Here is a 19,490-nt window from a genome sequence, read left to right on the forward strand (position 1 = left end):
GCAGGTTTGTTTGGATTTGAGCTCCTCTCTTCTACTTTTTATTTCTTTGATGTTCTTAATCATTCAGCCTGAGTGGCCTATGTTCTTTTGAGATGTTCGAATTTTAAGAATTCAATACAATTCTTTTTGTGTAAAAGAGATAGCAAAGAAAAATTGTGTAAGCCATGGAAAGAGACCCCTAGGGAACTTTCCTACTATTCTCCAGCAAAAGCTACTTTATTAGCTAAAGTGACCACTGTGGGAAAATTCCAATGTTCAGAGTGTCTCATGTGTATTGCAAAGACGTTTTAAAGCTATCAAAGAGATCCTAAGAAATGAATACAGAACTGCTATGGTGCTATTTTTTAATCTGTACATTTCTACCTGAAGAATGAAAGGGTTAGTTAACTATATCTCCATGGTGTTCTATCCTTAAATTAGATGAATAGGTATATACAATCAGTTTCCAGCAATACCCAGACTTTATTGAAACACCTGCCTTTCAGTCAGAACAATGAATCTTTTTAAAATGAATCTTATTTTTTAAAAAATTGTTTTTGTAGTTGTTGATGGGCAGCATGTCTTTTTTATTTGTTTATTTTTATGTGGTGAAAGATTGAACCCAGTGCCTCACACATGCTAGACAAGCACTTTGCAACTGAGCTACAGCCCCAGCCCCCAGAGCAATGAATCTTAAAACTGAAAAGAATTAGTTCTGTCTCTGTTTCCTAGGAGTACTATAACAAAGTACCAGAAACTAGATAGTATAAAATGACAGAAATTTATTCTGTCACATTTAGAAGTCCAAAGTCAACCTGCAGGCAGGGATGTGTTCCTCTGGAGGCTTACTGGAGTGTCTGTTCTCTCAGTTTCTGATGCTGTCAGCAATTCTTGGTTTTCCTTGGCTTGCATATACATTACTCCAATCTGTCATCTTATGACATTCTATTTGTGTTACATCATTGTTTTAGTCAGCTTTGCTTCACTGTGACCAAACGACCTGACAAGAGCAATTTAGAGGTGGAATAGTTCATTTTGGCTCATGAATTCAGAGGTTCAGTTCATGGTCAGCTAACTCCATAGCTCTGGGCCTGAGGCAGGGCAAACAACATGGCAGAAAGGTGTGGCAGAGACGCAGTAATGAGGAAGCAGAGGGAGAGCTCTAGACACCAGGGAAAAGATACAGAACCCAAAGGCACATCCCCCAGTGACCTACTTCCTCCAGCCACATCCTGCCTGCCTACAGTTACTACCCAGTTAATCCATACCAATGGATTAATCCACTGATTAAGTTAGAAAGGTGAAATCTAATGATTTCAAATCTAATGATTTCACCTCTGAATATTCTTTTTTTATAATTTATTTTTATTGTAAACAAATGGGATACATATTGTTTCTGTTTGTACATGGAGTAACAGCATACCATTTGCATATTCATAAATTTACATAGAGTAATGATGTTTGATTCATTCCATTATTTTTTTCCTTCCCCCCCACCCCTCCCACCTCTCTTTTCCCTCTGTACAGTCCCTCCTTCCTCCATTCTTGTCCCCCTCCCACCCCCCATTAAGTGTCATCATCCACTTATCAGTGAGATCATTCCTCTTTTGGATTTTTGAGATTGGCTTATCTCACTTAACATGATATTCTCCAATTTCATCCAGTTGCCTGCAAATGCCAAAATTTTATTATTCTTTATAGCTGAGTAATATTCCATTGTATATATATATACCACAGTTTCTTTATCCATTCATCAATTGAAGGGCATCTAGAGTGGTTCCATAGTCTGGCTATTGTGAATTGAGCCGCTATGAACATTGATGTGGCTGTATCTCTGTAGTGTGCTGATTTTAAGTCCTTTGGGTATAGGCCGAGGAGTGGATAGCTGGGTCAAATGGTAGGTCCATTCCAAGTTTTCTAAGGAATCTCCACACTGCTTTCCAGAGTGGCTGCACTAATTTGCAGTCCCACCAGCAATGTATGAGTGTACCTTTTTCCCCACATCCTCGCCAACACCTATTGTTGCTTGTGTTCTTGATAATTGCCATTCTAATTGGGGTGAGATGGAATCTTAGTGTCGTTTTGATTTGCATTTCTCTTATTACTAAAGATGTTGAACATTTTTTCATATATCTGTTGATTGCTTGTACATCTTCTTCTGTGAAGTATCTGTTCATTTCCTTAGCCCATTTGTTGATTGGGTTATTTGTATTCTTAGTGTAGAGTTTTTTGAGTTCTTTATATATTCTGGAAATTAGTGCTCTATCTGAAGTATGAGAGGCAAAGATATTCTCCCACTCTGTAGGCTCTCTCTTTGCATTGCTGATAGTTTCCTTTGCTGAGAGAAATCTATTTAGTTTGAATCTATCCCAGTTATTGATTCTTGCTTTTATTTCTTGTGCTATGGGAGTCCTGTTAAGAAAGTCTGATCCTAAGCCAACAAGTTGAAGGTTTGGACCTACTTTTTCTTCTGTAAGATGCAGGATCTCTGGTCTGATTTCAAGGTCCTTGATCCATTGTGAGTTGAGTTTGTGCAGGATGAGAGATAGGGGTTTAGTTTCATTCTGTTGCATATGGATTTCCAGTTTTCCCAGCACCATATGTTGAAGAGGCTATCTTTTCTCCATTGCATATTTTTGGCCCCCTTGTCTAGTATGAGAAAATTGTATTTCTTTGGGTTTGTGTCCATGTCCTCTATTCTGTACCATTGATCTACCTGTCTATTCTGGTGCCAATACCATGCTGTTTTTGTTACTATTGCTTTGTAGTATAGTTGAAGTTCTGGTATTGCGATACCCCCTGTTTCATTTTTCCTGCGAAGTATTGCTTTAGCTGTTCTGGGTTTCTTATTCTTCCAGATGAATTTCATGATTGCTTGCTCTATTTCTGTGAGGTACATCATTGGGATTTTAATTGGAATTGCATTGAATCTGTATAGCACTTTTGGTAGTATGGCCATTCTGACAATATTAATTCTGCCTATCCAAGAACATGGGAGATCTTTTCCATCTTCTAAGGTGTTCTTAATTTCTTTCTTCAGTGTTTTGTAGTTTTCATTGTAGAGATCTTTTACCTCTTTGGTTAGATTGATACCCAAGTATTTTATGTTTTTTGAGGCAATTGCAAATGGAGTTGTTTTCCTCATTTCCCTTTCAGCTGTTTCATCGCTTGCGTATAAAAATGCTGTAGATTTATGCGTGTTGATTTTATAGCCTGCTATTTTGCTGAATTCATTGATGAGGTCTAGAAGTTTTCTGGAGGAGGTTTTTGGATCTTCTAAATATAGAATCATGTCATCTGCAAATAGTGACAGCTTAAATTCCTCTTTTCCTATTTGTATCCCTTTAATTTCTTTAGTCTGCCTAATTGCTCTGGGTAGTTTCGAGGACAATGTTGAATAGAAGTGGTGAAAGAGGACATTCCTGTCTTGTTCCCGTTTTTAAAGGGAATGGTTTCAGTTTTTCTCCATTAAGAATGATGTTGGCCATGGGCTTAGCATAAATAGCTGAATATTCTTATATTATCTTACACATGAGGTTTTGAGGAATGCCTCATATCTAAATGATAACATTCAGCCCCAGGCCCCAAAGCTCATGCCCATTTCACAGTGAAAAATATACTTTGTCCATTTTCGAGAGTCCCCATAATCTTAACAGTTCCAGCATTTCCAAAATTCTAAGTCCAAAATCTCATCTGAAACTCAAAGCGAACCCATGAATGTTTTTTTTTCCCCCGTAAATATCAAAGGCAAGTCACGTATCCAATATATAATGGCATAGAGTAAACATTTCCATTCCATAGGAGAGAAAAAGGGACACAGATAGAAGGGATGGTAACAAAGCAAGGAAAAAATCCACCTGGGCAAACAAGTCCTGTAGCTCCATGTCCAGCATCTGTGGCACATGGCACCATGATTGTCTCCAAAGTGCTTGTATAGCTCCACCCCTATGGGTCTTGCTGTTTGCACCCTACATGGCCTTACTCTTTGCTTGTTTCTGATTGATTCCTACAGCTTTCCTTAGCAGATGTCCCATACTGCTGGCATCCATTAATCTTGAGGGTTTCCGCTGCAGCTTTGGCTTCCTTCTCACATATGGATGCATCATCCTCTCAGGGGCAGTCCACTGGGACTCCAACCCTACTACATTTTGCCTTGTCTTCCAGATCTTCCTTTGAAACCCTGGTGGAAGCTTCTATGACCCCCTAACTCCATCATCCTGCAAAAAAAGCACCACATACTTGAAGCCAAGGTTTGCCACCATCTTGAGCAGTATCCAAGCCTCATAGAATGCTGGCTGCAGCAGCCTCTAAGTGGCTGGGCAACTGAGCATATTGAAACAACTTCTTAGGTACCCCCTGTGCAAGAAGGATCCCCCCATGGCTTCTCAACAAAATTTTTGCTTTTACATTCTTGAATCTGAGAGGGGGTATAGTCTTGCCAATTCCTGAGCTGCCCTCAACATATCTTTCTATATTTTCTGTGCCAATTACTTAGCATCTCTTTAGTGACTTTAAACTTTTTAACAACCACAACTCCCTTAGCCCCAGTTTTACTCACACCATTCTGTCCAAAGTCCAAGGTTTTCAAATCTGTTTGCTTTGCTTTTTGCTCTGATTATCACAGTAAAATTGACTAAAAGCCACCAGCAATATCTGTGCCACCACCTGGATGCTGCACCACCTTGAAATTTCCTCTACCAGATTAATTTCCTTTAAGTCTCACAAGAAGTCTCAAGACATGGGCAAAAGGTAGCCAAGTTCTTTGCCAAACTATAACAATAATGCCCTCTGGTCAAATTTCCAATAGAATCCTCCTCCACTGAAAACCTCACGAAGCCATCTTTACTTTTCATAGTTCTGTCAGCATCCTGGTGTTTAAATTGCCAGCAGAATCACCCATTAAGTTCTATTTACAATATTCTAAAGCTTTTATAGCTTGCATCTCTAAACTTTTCAAAATTCTTCCCACAGCAAGCCCACTGAAAAGGTTTCTGAACCACAGAGTCGCATTAGTCACAGAAATGGCTCCACTCTCATTACTGTTTTAGTCAGCTTTTTGTCACTGTGATCATATGACCTGACAAGAACTAGCTAGAAGAGGAAATGTTAATTTTGACTCATGGATTCAGAGATTCAGTCCATCATCGGACAACTCTATAACTCTGGGTCAGAGGTGAGACAGAGCATCATGATGATCAGGCATGGCATAGGAAAGCAGATCATGATATGATAACCAGTGGGGAGAGAGAGAGACCAGCTCACCAGGGACAAAATATAAATCCCAATGGCACACCCCCCAGTGTTTCTTCCAGCCATATACTACCTGCCTACAGTTACATCCAGCTATTCATATTAGTGGATTAATCCACGTGTTGGGTTAAGACTTTCATAATTTAATCATTATTTCATCTCTGAACTTTCTTGTATTGTTTCACACCTGAACTTTTGGGGGATCCATTCTATCTAAACCATAACAATCCTCTTCTCTCTCTTTTTGTTTCTCCTTTTCTTATAAGTGTTCTATTTATACTGAATTAGGGCCCCCCTAATCATCCATCTTGATATGTAGGCCAAGACCAATTTTCCAAAGAAAGTGACTTATATATTCTTGGAGTTGGGATTTTTTAAGATGTTGACTGTTTTTGTCCTTACACAACTCTTGTGGAAGCTTTGTCCTCAGTATGGTGACTTTAGGCCTAAAAGATAATTATATCATTAGGAGTAATTAATGTTTTTCTTGCAACAGTGAGTTCTTGCTCTCACGGGACTGGATTAATCAGTGAGAGAGGGTTGAGGGTTGTTCTAAAGCAAGTTTACTCCAAGTGTTTTGGCCCTTTTCATGTACCCACTCATCCTCTCCTAAGTGATATCATCCTGCATGTCATAATGTAGCATGATTGATCTTTACTTTCTAACCTTCAGAATTGTAAGTCAAAATGAACATCTTTTCTCTATGAATTCTGTGGTCTTGGACATTCTGTTACAGCAACAAAACATAGATTGGAACAAACTCTCTGCAAAAGCGAGGCACTAAGCAACTCAGTGAGACCCTGTCTCTAAATAAAATACAAAATAAAACTGGGAATGTGGCTCAGTGGTTGAATGCCCCTGAGTTCAATCCTGGTACCCCCACCCCTCCACACACAAAAGGAATCAACCAGGCAAGGAAGAAAGATGAACGAGGATGCAGGTGAAATTTGGAGGACAAGTCCCACCTGCAGAAGAGGAGGGACTGCTGCCTCACTTCACTTGCCCTCCCAGCTGGTGGTCAAAGAACATAACTAGCCTAGTTCCTTTCTGTTTATAATTCACTGTATCATTCTCAAATTTCATTTCAAATTTATTTTCTCATGTACACTTAATTTGCAGTTGAACTTGTTTTGTTTTCTTTCTCCTGATTTTAGCTTTTTTATTCCAAGTTACTCCTTTACTCAGGTACCATTTTCCTTATTAACACCATTTTATGCTGGATGCCAGAGGCTGACTTTGTAGCCCTCATACCTGTTCCATCTATTTGGCAGCACCATTGTGTTCCCAAGGGAGTCAGTCTAAAGGGCATTTACCTTGGAAAGTGCTCTGTTTTTGATTCACTGACTGATTTCAGTGGGAGGCACTTTCAATCAAAACCAACTGACTATAGCTGGTGGGCATAAGCATCCAAATCATAAGGTGGGAGGCTGTGGATCCTCAGCTTTGCTCTCAATGGAATCCTGGGTCTGAAGCTTTCTGTTTTTTGTTTTGTTTGTTTTTTTGGTAATTGTTATTGAACCCAGGTGTGCTTTCACCACTGTGTTACATCCCCAACCTTTTTATTTGAGACAGGGCTTCACTAGGTTGCTGAGGGCTGGCTTTGAACTTGTGATTCTGCTCCCTCAGCCTCCTGAGCCACTGGGATTTCAGGGGTGCACCACTGTACCCGGTGCTTTCTATCTTTAGCTCTTTATTGGATCAATGATTCAGAGTTTATTATTTCATTAGTTTAAGATAAAAAGGTATTAGTAATGGCAATGTGTAAAGGAAATATTGGGACTCTCACTGTGTGAAGTTTTGTTTGGTGAAGAGTCTTTTGTTCACATACCTGGTGGGGAAGTAAGATGAGGCTATGTGTACTGCCACTGTGTGGCTCCAAATGAAGTGCAATGGCAAGTGTCTGTTGTTGGCATGCAAACAGGGATGAGAACAGGTGACAGAGGCCCAGAGTGCACAAGAAGTCTGCACTTATGTGACCAGGTGGTTGGGGTCTCATCACCACAGGAACTGTATTCCAGAAGTTCTGAGCTTCTTTCTGTATTGCTAATCACTGCAGGCCTCATTGGCAATCTTCACATTACTAAAGATGCTCCTTTTGTAGATTAATTTTTTTATTGTGGTAAAATGCACAAAATGTAAAATTCACCATTTAAAACCAATTTTAAGTGAATAGTTCAGTAGAATTAAATACATTCTCATTGCTGTGCCATCATTGTCATTATCTATCTTCAGAACTTTTTTTTTTCCCCAAGTGAAAATGTATGTCCATTCAATACTGACCTTTCTTTCCTGAGCCCCTGTGATCACCGTTGTGCTTTCTGCTCTATGAATTTGGCTGCTCTTGGTACTGTGTAGGAGTAGAATCATATGGTATTTGTCATGTCATGATTGGCTTATTTCTTTCAGCATAATGCCTTTCATGTTAGAGAGAGAAATACATTTTATTTATTCACTATATTTCTATTTCCCTCTGTCAGCTCTGTTTAATATGTTATTTTTCAAGGCACTTTTGGTAATAAAGTTTTGGCACGATGTATTTTTATTTTCATCAATCTTATTATATTTCTTTTTCAATTTCTTCCTTGACCCATTGGTTGTTTATTTAATGACATGTTGTTTGATTTCCACATATTGGTCAATTTTCCAGTTTTCCTTCAATCATTAAATTGTTTTCTTTCCATTGTGATAAAAAGATACTTTGTATGATACAAATATACTTTGAATTTTTCCAAATTTATTAGTTGTTGTCTTATGACTTAACTTATGGTCCTAGATAAAGCTGCATGTGCATTTGAGAAAAATGTGTATATTGTTATTGTTGGGCAGAGTGTTTTCTATATCTCATTAGGACTAATTGGTTGATGATGTTGTCTAAGTCTTCAAATTCATTTTGATCCTGTCTTATTCTGTCCATTAATGAAAGTGCACTACTGAAGTCTCCTACCATTCTTTTGGGATGTCTAATTTCTGTTCAATTTTTGTTCTGTTCAGATTTTAAGTTTCTGTCAATGTCAATGTTTGCCATTTAATTTGAAGGTTTCGGTGTTTGCTACATATATATTTAGGATGATTGTTATATCATTTTGATAAATAGTTCAGATTATCATTATATGATGTTTTTTTCCTTTTGAAACAGTTTTTGGCATAGTCTGTTTTTGTCTGGTGTTACTAATAATCACTCCTGGCTCTCCTTTGCTCCAAATTACATAAACTATCTTTTTCTATCTTTTCATATTCAACTTGTGCTTGTAGACTTGAATCTAAAGTGAGTTGCTTAAAGGAGATATAGTTGAATCCTGTTTGTTTTTTTAAACCATTATGATAGTCTATATCTTTGGATTGATTAATTTAACCTATTTTTATTTAAAGTAATGACTTCTAGTGATGGGCTTATAGTTGCCATTTTGTAATTTGTTTTCTCTTACAGTTGTTTTGTTTTATGCCTTTCTTTGTGTTTGAGTTTTTGTTTTACATAGCTTTTATTCCCTTCTCATTTGCTTTTGTGTAAATTCTGTAATGTTTTGTGATTATCATGGATATTACATGTAGTATCCAAAAGTTAAAACAACCTACTCTAGCTAGCAATATAGCTCAGTTGATAGAGTGCTTGCCTTACATACACAAGGCCCTAGGTTCAATCCCTAGCACCACAAAACAAACAAACCAAAACAAACAAACAAAAAAACCCAACTATTTAAAACTGATATGAGCTTAGTATCATCACATACAAAACTCTTCATTTATAGTTCTGCCTCCTTCACTTTATATTATTGATGTCACAAATTTTGTCTTTTTGAACTTTGTACCCAACATAGATTTATAACTATTTTATGTTTTTGTCCTTCAAATCCTGTAGAAAATGAATTGTAGCTGTAAACCAAAATTATAGTAATAACTGGTCTTATACTTATCCATGCCATCCATACCTAGTTGTGCCAGGGCAATGGGGTGGGTTGCAGAAAGACCAAAGAAAGTGACTGAGAACAGCATGGGAGACTTGTCGTTCACTGGGGAAAACTTTCAAGAGATCAGTGACTGCTCTAAAAAGAGTTCAATGTCAACAGACTGATAGCACCTCTGCCCCTCACAGTGCTTTGCCAACTAGTGTCTTTTCTCTCTCAGTGTTTTGTTCACTGGTGGATGGATGGACAAGTGATATATATCCTCAAAGCCCTCTGTTCCAAGTCTGTCCCAACTCAGAGAAGGGTTTTGTATGTTAAGCTACAGAAGCATTCCATAGCTTAGCTTTCTAACTAGCATCCCCAGGAGCAACTGTCCTGGTGTACATGCAAGAAAATAGCTTTCTACAGACAGCACAGATGTGTCCCACTTCCCATTGTGCACAAGAGAAAGCCAGAGTCCTTTGAGACAGTATACATCTGGACTTTCCAGCTCAGTCTTGGTCTCATTGTTCCCCTAACTTGGCGAGGTATTTTGGGAACAGATGGGGGCATTCAGGGACATAGTGTATTATTATACCTCTTTGCTTTAGGGACAATGCACCATGTTCTTACTTTCACTGGAGAACTCGATACTCTTGTATGGCTTTGAGTTACTGTTTAGTATCCTTTCATTTCAAATTGAAGGACTGTTCAGCAATTTTTGTAGTGCAAATCTAATGATAATGGACTCTTTCAGCCATTGTTTATATGAGAGAATGAGGCAGGAGAATTGCAAGTTCAAGTCCAGTCTGGCCAACTTAGTGACATCTGACTCAAAATAAAATTCCAAAGGTACTGGGCATGTAGTTCTGTGGGAGAACTTTCCTAGCAAGAATGAGGACCTGTTCCATCTTAAGTATTGCCAAAAAAAAAAGGAAAGAAAGAAAGAAAAGGAAAACAACTTTGTCTAGTAAGTCCAAAACCTACCATTTCAGGAGATTTATTTTGTTCCTTTGAGTGGGCCAAGTTTTATTGTTTCTTTGTATGTCTTGTGATCTTTTGTTGAAAACTGAGTATTAAGAAAATAGCCACCACACTGGTTCCATGCATGAGGAGGCCCTTACCAGCCAGCCTGCTTGTGCCTTCTGAGAACTCTTATGCACTAACTTACCTACCCCTCTCTTGCCTCCTTCACACACCCATATATCATCTCAGCACCTTCATGTGCCTTTTTTTCCCAGATACTCCATATTATGCAGCTGCTTCCACCCTGTTTGAATTTCCCTGAGAGTCTAACCCTTCTTCTTTTAGGGGCCTTGAGCTGGTATATCATATTCCTCAGTCAGTGATCTCCTGCCTTAGGCATCTGTAGCTCCTATCAGAATTTTTTTTTAATGAATTGTAACTAATACTTCCAATTGTTTTCCCTATTCAGAGCCTCTTCTGGCTTTTTGAGATCTTGAATTTGGTACTTTAGGGACCAATTCCTCAGACAGGGTTGCAGATCAGTCTTTTTTGCTGACTCTGGGAAGGAACTGAGGATTCATCTGCTGCTTTCCCCAAAGTGCCCTGTGCTACAATGGGGAGAAGGTAGGGCAAGGGCAAGTAAAAATATAAAAAATTTTTTACCATTTTAAATTCAACTTCTTTTAAAATTTCCATCACTCTTCTGTAAAGTTATTTTAGTGTTTATCGTTGTTCAGTGTTTCTATGAGAGATCAAGGGCCTGAAGTTTGCTTGTTCACCATCTCATTGCCATTATTCTCCTTTAGTTTATTTTGTTTTATTTTAGTGGTGCTGGGGATTGAACCCAGGGCCTTGTGCTTACATGGCTAGCACTCTACCAACTGAGCTATCTCCCCAGCCCTCCTTTATTTTTAAAATCAGCTTTTTAATAGAAAATCTGTTGCAAAAGGTGCTCTGTGTGTATTTTAGTATTCTAAGATTTTTATTTGCCTTGTTTCATGTCTTTAAGATGGAAAATATAGATTCCAGTCACTGCTGAATGAAAAGGGTCTTTGCTTTGCTCACCTGTTATGTGCAAAGAAGGCTTTTTGGCCTGTACATGGGTAATACCATTTTTACAGAGAACCAGTGGGCTGTACTTACAGAACAGCTCTGCTTCCTCCATTGAGGGACAGCTCAGTGCCTCCAGATGCTGTTGAAGAGAGAATGTGTTTCCACAGAAGACTTACAGGATATTGAAGATGCTCACAGTTACCCAACCCTGAAAACCTTCTCTTCCCCACTTCTTCCCTATCTGTGCCCATTTTCATGACCTACACATACCATTATCTGTCAGACTTTCTTGAGGGGCATGTGGTTGTGACTAAGTAAGACTCACTAAATGACCCATATCTTTTTTTTTTACTTCCTTTTTTTTTTTTTTTTTTTTTTTTTTAAATTCCAGTATTGAGGATGAATTCAGGACTATAGTGCTTTACCACTGAGCTACATCCCCAGCCCTTTTTATTTTAAGACAGTCTTGCTAAGTTACTCAGACTGACCATAAACTTGCAATCCTTCTTCCATAGCTACATGACTCATCTCTGCTGGGTCATGTTCCAAAACCCCAGTGTTACTAACAATTCTTAGGCAGAGTCTGCTGGCAACTGCAGGTCATTAGGATTGAGTGACCCTGTTTGGGATGACTTCTCAGGCCCTGGCCCACATGTCTTCCCAGCAGAGACATGGAATGGGAAAGTCAGGGCTCTTCTAAGAAGGAAAGCCTGGCTCGCCACTCTTGACAGGTTGGGGAAGGACCAGGGGCTGAGGGACCTGGAGAGGCTCTGCAGGGCCCAGGAGATGAGCCTAGTCACAGAGGAGGCAGAGAGTAGGCTGGCCTGCACCCCTACCCCAGGAGGAAGGGTGGTTACCATCACTTTGATTTAATTGTAACTGTTTTAGAAAAGAAGGTAACACAAAAACACAAAACCCATTTGTGTTCCAGGGGTCAACTGAATAGCAGTTTCAAAGAATTGGTGTGTGGTCTCTGTTGTCACCCTCATTGATTGTTCATTGTCTCAGCTTCTGATAGTGTATTTGAAATCTGATACTGCATTTATAATAGGAATCTTCTGTTATTCTGTCTTTTGAAACAACCCCTCTGCCCTGCTCCCTGCAAGACCCTCCTTCAGTCCCTGCCCCTGCAGGGTCTTTTCATGGGACCAATTCTGCCTTTGTCCCTCCAGCTTGAAAGACTCCCTTGGCTATGCCTTGCCTGTGGGATACAGACTCTCTTTCTTCTTTTGATATTTGAGAGACCCAGTCCTATCGTCCTAACCTACCTCCCTGGACTCAACTTTCTCCTCTATCTCCTTCCCTAAATGACAGCAAGTTCCAGCCAGCATTCTTTGGTTTCATCTCTTTCCCTGTCTCAGTGTCCTGCACAGAGATTCCTACTGCCTGAAATTTCCTCTCCTTTCCAATGTGTAAACTACACTTTACTGAAGTCCTAAGTCCTGAAGTGGGGAAGGAAGCAGGGCAACCTTGTCCTCTGTGGAGTGTGGCCTGATCTCACAGCAAAGGTTATCTGTTGCATTTCAGTCAACACCTATGGTGCTGTGTTGGGTGTGACTTCTCACCTGCCTCAGACACTAGCTGTGGCACCCCAGAGCTATGTTCCTTTGCCCATTTCTGTGCCCAGAGCATATCCTTACCAGTCAGCCTTTGCTTAATGTTGTGTGTGAAATATTGACTGCATTTCTAAATGTTAGCTGCTTGCTTTTCTAAAAGCAATGGTTCACTGTGTATAGGGCATATTATATCTTAATTCTTGGACCACAATGGGGAGCAACTGATACACAACATTTCACATTAGTCCTAGTATGAAATCACTAGATTGTTGCTGAAAGGAAAAGGACAGCAATATTAACAGAATGATGTTTAATTCACAAAAGACTGAAAAGTAGTAAATGAGATAAGCATATGATTAATACATTCAACAAGCAAAATTTTGTAGCTCCCTTAGAGTATTGTGGATCACTTACATTGTCTTTGAGCAGGTTATTCTTTAAGCTGCACTGATGGTGTCTACATCACTGGGACAGTCATGCCTCACAAAAGATGTTTCTGGCAGTGATGGACCATGTATGTGACAGTGGTTATGTAAGATTATAAGGGAATGATGTGGTAGGTGCAGTAACACAGTGCATTACTCACATGTCAGTGCTAATGCTTGTATAACAATCGTACTGCACTGACAGTCTTATGAAGGTGTAATACATAGAGAGCATAATGCTTAAGAATGATAACCACTGAGTTACTGGATTATGGAATCCAGTACTATAATTTTTATCATTTAGCATGTATTTTTTTTTGCTTATATTTTTTAAAAGCTTACTGTATGACCTATTAAGTTGGCAGCAGCCTTATATAGCTCCTGCCTACTGTGTCTCTTAGTGGTATCAAGTGGCCACATCAAGAATTGTCCTACATCATCTATTTGTGTAAATGCACTCTGTGATGTCTGCACAGTGATGGAATACTCTCTGACACATTTTTCAGAACATGTCCTGATCCTGTAATGATGACACTATAGTTTATAGTTCATTTTAATTTAGTCAACTGAGGCTTAAAAATCATACACAAGTATGTGTTGAACCCAGGTCAACCTAATACTCTTCACAGTAATAGTAAAGGTGATAGTGGGAAGTCTGATTGTCTTTTTCATACCAAAATTATATAAGTGAAATTACATTTACTAAGGAGGGGGGGTCTTTTAGTAAATTGTAAGCACTAAAAGGGTCCAAGAGAGGCATGTGGACAGTTTTATTGTCATATTCACTTATGCATGACTGAATATCTTTGACACATCTTTTAATTCACGTCAAAAAGTTATTTGATATTAAAAAGGTTGCAGAAGATGTCTTCTTCTGCCTAAATTACTTGTGTGAATTCCTCTTTAGTGCTTTTTTTTTTTAACACAGTAGGATTCTGCTAGTCATAAACCATGGCTGATGATAATAAGCACCAAGGCAAATGTGGTATTGTAAATAAAGGTGGGGCTGAGAGAATCAGAGCTGAAGTGAACCAGTGCCTAGGAGGTCACCTCCCTGATACCTTATTTGATATCTGAGAGTCAGAAAAACCTTCTAGAAAGACTGTCTAGGAAAACATCTAGCCTTCCCAAATGGCATGTATTAGAATTAAAATGTTTATTTCCTGTCAACATCAGCTTTTTACTTCAGTCTCCTCCTTATTTTTCTTGCTTGGACCAAGAGAATTAAGACCTTATTCCCCATATAACTCAGTATAGTTCCAAAACATACCTGCCTTAGTTCCCTGTAGATTAGGGAAGTGAACTGTTTTCTGTTAGCTGATGGTGAACTCAGCACTCTGCTGAGATTCCCAGGTGCCCACCAGCACGTGGAAAACTGGGCCCTGGAGCACCCAGCTGCTGCTGATCTTCAAACTTAAGTGCATATATTATTATTACAGGGAGATAACACTTCTCTTTTCTGCTGTCATTCCTTCTTTCCCAATGTTCTTCCTTTGCTTCATTCTATGGAAGTCACATGTGTTTTTACACAGTGGGGAAAACACTATTGCATCTTCCCTGGAGGTGGGGACAGGAGGTGGGTGTCAGGAAAATCAAGATCACCTCTAGTTTACCCCAAAAGGAGATTAAGAGATTAATACACAGAATCAGAACAGGTCAGGAATTCTGAATTAGATCTTCTGGCTTAAATATATAATATAATATAATATAATATAATATAATATAATATAATATAATATAATATAATATAATATATTATTAAAAAACCTGTTGTCTCACTAAGTTTATACAGATTTCAAACATGACAGAAAGCTCTGAGAAACTCAGTATTTGAGCATCCATTGCTGTCTCGTCAGAGTCAGGGCACTGCCCAGGAGAGGGAGCTTAGGGGCAGCTGCTCTGAGCATTCTCAAGGTCCTTAGTCCCCTTATTCACTTACTGTGATCACAGGACCCTGTGGGTGCTCCCCTGGTGTCCGGGGCCCTCCCAGTAAGTCCATTTTAGAAACCAGGAATCTGAATAGAGACCTCTTGGGGCCTGTGACCTGAGGCACATGGGACCTGAGGCAAGATCAAAGACAAGAATGGCAGAGCGACAGAAGACAGAGGATGCTAGTTGGCTGCAGTGAACCTCTGAGCAGTGGACAGTAAATGGAAAATGCCACACTTGCACTGGAACATCTACTACTCCAGGAGGGGAGGCAAAGGGATGTGCTAGGAAGTGAAATTGATCAAATTATGTGCATGTATGAATATGTGACAAGGAAGCCCACTATTCTATATAATTTTAATGCACCAATAAAATTTTTTAATAAATAAATAAAAATAAAAGATAGCAGTCAAAGTTTTCCCTTAAAGTCACCTCTTAAAAGCCCCTATAAAAATGTTTAAGAAAAATAGCTCAGGACAGAAATATAATAGAGGTTGTGCACATGCAGGAATTTATCTGATCCTAACAAGTCTGATGTGTGAAGTGTGAAGCAGCTTTTATGTTAGAAGCTATAATTATAATTGTTAAAATACCCACTGATCACACTACAGTACATTTTTATGGGTTTAGCTGAATGCTCGCTTAAGATTTTTCTCTGAAATGTACCCAGAGAAGAGACAGTTGTACAATAAAAGTGAAAAAATGGTTAAGACCATAACACCATCTTAGAAAACTTGGTATGGAAGCACTCACCCAGCACAGTCTTTCTGCATGGTTTACATTCTGTCCACAGAACTAGCCTGAGGCAAAATAGAACATGGGTCACAGAAAGCCCTTTGTCATTTCATCTCCTCAGAAATGAGCACTTTTTTTCTGATGCATCCTGTCAGTTGGTCTCAGGTGGGAATAAAGGAGTCTGGAAGGTAAGCTCCACTAGGAAAGCAGCTGCACCTGCTATGCCTGCCTTGGCTCTGTAGCCCACTCAGGGCAACCTGCCCAGGACGGTCACTACGTGAATACCTGTGGAAGGGTATATGGATGTGAGACTCTAACCTGTGAGATGCCACAGTTTTGCTAAAGACTGCTGATGATCGAAAAGCTTTCAAGACTCAAGTAAATAAGATTTGAACATCATGATAGCCCCTCAGACACTGTAGGGCAGAAGCAAAGGGACATTTGGAGACTAGCCATTTTTCCATGTACTTCACATCATACATTGTGATGGGCCCGGGAATTATACAGTGGATTTTGTTAATCTGTATATTCCTTCCTTCCTTCCTTCCTCCCTCTCTCTTTCCTTTATTACTTTCTGTTTCTTGAAGTGACATAATAACTTTTTTAAAATAAGTTTTATATCATTTTTAATTGACATGATACTTATACATACTTGTAAGGTAGACTGTTACATTTCCATACATGTATATATACTTTGTAATGATCAAAACAAGGTAATTGCTGGGTGTGGTAGTGCATGCCTGCAATCCCAGTGGCTTGGGAGACTGAGGCAGAAGTTTAGCAAATTCGAAGCCAGCAACTTAGCCAGGCACTAAGCAACTTATCAAGACTTAGTGAGGGCTGGGGAGATAGCTCAGTCGATAGAGTGCTTGCCTTGCAAGTATGAGGCCCTGGGTTTGATCCCCAGCACCATGTTAAAAAAAAAAAAAAAAGTCTTAGTGACCTCCAGGCTCTTCTTGTGATTCTGTCTCAACATAAAAAAAATATAAAAGGGCTGGGGATGTGGGATGTGGCTCAGTGGTTAAGTGCCCCTGGGTTTAATCCCAGTACCAAAAAAAAAAAAAAAAAAAAAAAAGAAAGGTATGGTCAGTGTTAGTATGAGGCACATACTGTGGTTCTTTTCCTTCTTTCAGTCCAACACATACGAATTAAATTTGAAGAATTTCTGATGCAGATGTCTCCTGATTTTATAATGTCTTTCCTTAGGACTTTCAACTTTATGATGGTGTGAAACTGATGTGCATTCAGTAGAAAATGTAGTTTGAATTGAACTTTGATTTTTTTCCCCCCCAGGATATGATATTGGTCTATTATTCACAGTGCTGGGCAATGGCAGGGAGTTGCAGCTCAGTTATTCATGCATCTCATGGGGAACCAATCAACTGCAGTGTCCTGAGTTGATACACTAAGTTTGGTATTTTTTCAATGTACAGTGGATTCATTGGGACATAGCCCCATTGAAAGTCAAGGAGCACTGGTCTTGCAACAATGCCATTGAGTGCCTCCCATTTGCTAGAACTGAGCTGGTCATGGATGGAATTTAAATCACCTGGGAAATAAGGAAGACATAATCAGTGGTGATGAGTTCATGGCATGCATACACCAACAGGACATCTGTACTTTGTGAAGTGCTGGGGGTATGAGTGTGATGGATCAGGACTCTGAGAAGGACCTCAATGATCAAAGGCACTCTCCAAATCCACCCCAGACTAATCCACATGATAAGAGAAATAAATTTCATACATTTTAGACCATATCAATCTGAACTAAAAGCAAAATTGCATTACTTACAGACAGTGGCATTTCTCAATGAGAAACTTTCCTAAATTTTGTCAAAATATCCTAATTTATATGTTACTATAGTCAATATATAGAGGAAGCTAATGGGAAAATGCTATTGTCTAAATTGTTATAATGCCCTCAAAACTGTATGGACCTACAGTTCAATGTTTTGTTTAATTCTGAGAAAACAGTTCCTTCAAGTTGCCCTTAAGATGTGCACACTATTAAACACTCATTTAAGGCATTCTATTTTATAATGCTGAATGCACTTATTTTTTTATTTTGTATAACTTTTCAAATATGGGGCTCTAATTCATTTTTCAGAAAATAGATTTATGGCCATATATTAAGTTACACACACTTTTATTTGCAACATTTTTAGTATTGTTTTTAATACAAATACTTTACTTTAAATATATGGTCTTGATGCCATTGGAAATATTTTTTCTAGCTTCATTTCTATGTACAACCTCTTTGCAAGCAAACATTAGTTTTTCAAATGTCTTATAAAATGTTTTCCTCCTGATTGGGAAGGGAGCAAGTACTGAGAAATTTGAGCTATTCACTTTTTGCAGACTAAGGGAAATCTGTCTTCTTTCTTGGTTTAATATTTCCAGCAGGAGTAAAAGTAAGCAGTAAAAGCCTCCAACTTAATATTGCATCTTAGAAATGCTTTATTTTAGCAATATTCTAATAATGCAGTTCTTTAAAAAACATGATGATAAGAACAGGTCAATCACAGAGGCATTTAGGATGCTTTTTGGCCCTGGGTTTTTTATTATCCCCAGGGCCAGGCATTGTGGGTTCCTATATTTCTGTTGCTATGCTTGAAGATTAGTGAAAGGATTAGGGGATGAACTACTCTCTAAAAGCAAGCCTTTAAGAGTAGTATGTTTATAGCTGGTTTAATTGTGCTGGTGAACTTTAAACTATCCTGGAAATAAGGGACCTTGGGCAATGGTTACTAATCCAAGGACTAAGGAGGTGTGGGGGCCGGGGGGGGGTCACATCTGCTTAAACACTAGCACCTTTTGCATATTAACAAGGTGAACAGGCATTTCTCATTGATGAAGAGATAGCATTTCACAGATATTTTGATTTCTTTCTCTGTTTTCTCTCAGGGTTTTCCAGGAAACACAAACTCAGACAGCGTGGTGCACTACAGACTCCAGCCTCCCTTGGAAGCCAGGTTCCTGCGCTTCCTGCCTTTAGCCTGGAACCCCAAAGGCAGGATTGGCATGCGGATTGAAGTGTATGGATGTGCATACAGTAAGTGTCCTTATCCCTGCCTGAAATCAGCGTCAGAGTGACATATTGTAAAAGCCACACTGAAACTGGATGCAACTTTTCATGCCCTGCACTGCTGTTCCAGTAGAATTTTAATTTTTTTTTTTTTTAAGCAGAAAGCCTCCATAATGTTCTCTTTCTTTCTTTCTTTTTTTTAATATGTATTTTTTGTTGTAGGTGGACATAATACCTTTATTTTATTTTTATGTGGTGCTGAGGATTGAACCCAGGGCCTCATGTGTACTAGGCAAACATCCCACCATTGAGCCACAACCCCCAGCCCCCTCCATAATGTCCTTTGAGATATAGTTGACTTCAAAGGAGGACTTGAATGGAGCTTTATTTACCTTTAGATTTTCAGAGATTTGCCAAATAACTGCTTCAGAATCAGCACTTAAAAAAAATGAGTTCAAATCAATAATAGCAATTTATTGTGTCTGATGGTGCTGTTTCTGATACTGAGATGGCCCTCAGTGTGGGACACACAGTGACTGCTGGATGCAATGATTCTGTCTTCCTCATACCCTAGGATGACTCAGTTCTTCCACTTTTCTCTGTTTTCTTCCCTGTGGAACCTTTTTATTAGTATAGTGCCTTGCAACTTAATTTGCTTTTAACTTGGAAATGTCATTTGGGTATTACTTTTC

The 19,490-nt window shown here is 39.0% G+C and overlaps 1 protein-coding gene across 1 annotated transcript in view; it reads left to right on the forward strand.

The window, feature by feature from the left end:
• LOC306642730 (contactin-associated protein-like 3) overlaps positions 1 to 19,490 on the forward strand; it is a 237,119-nt gene that overhangs the window by 57,948 nt on the left and 159,681 nt on the right. The window contains 1 exon segment of the mRNA XM_079108476.1: positions 18,678 to 18,825. Within this exon segment, the coding sequence (XP_078964602.1) occupies positions 18,678 to 18,825 (148 nt within the window).

The sequence above is a fragment of the Sciurus vulgaris genome (assembly GCF_902686455.1).
Source record: "Sciurus vulgaris genome assembly, chromosome: 13".
NCBI classification, from domain to species: Eukaryota; Metazoa; Chordata; class Mammalia; order Rodentia; family Sciuridae; genus Sciurus; species Sciurus vulgaris.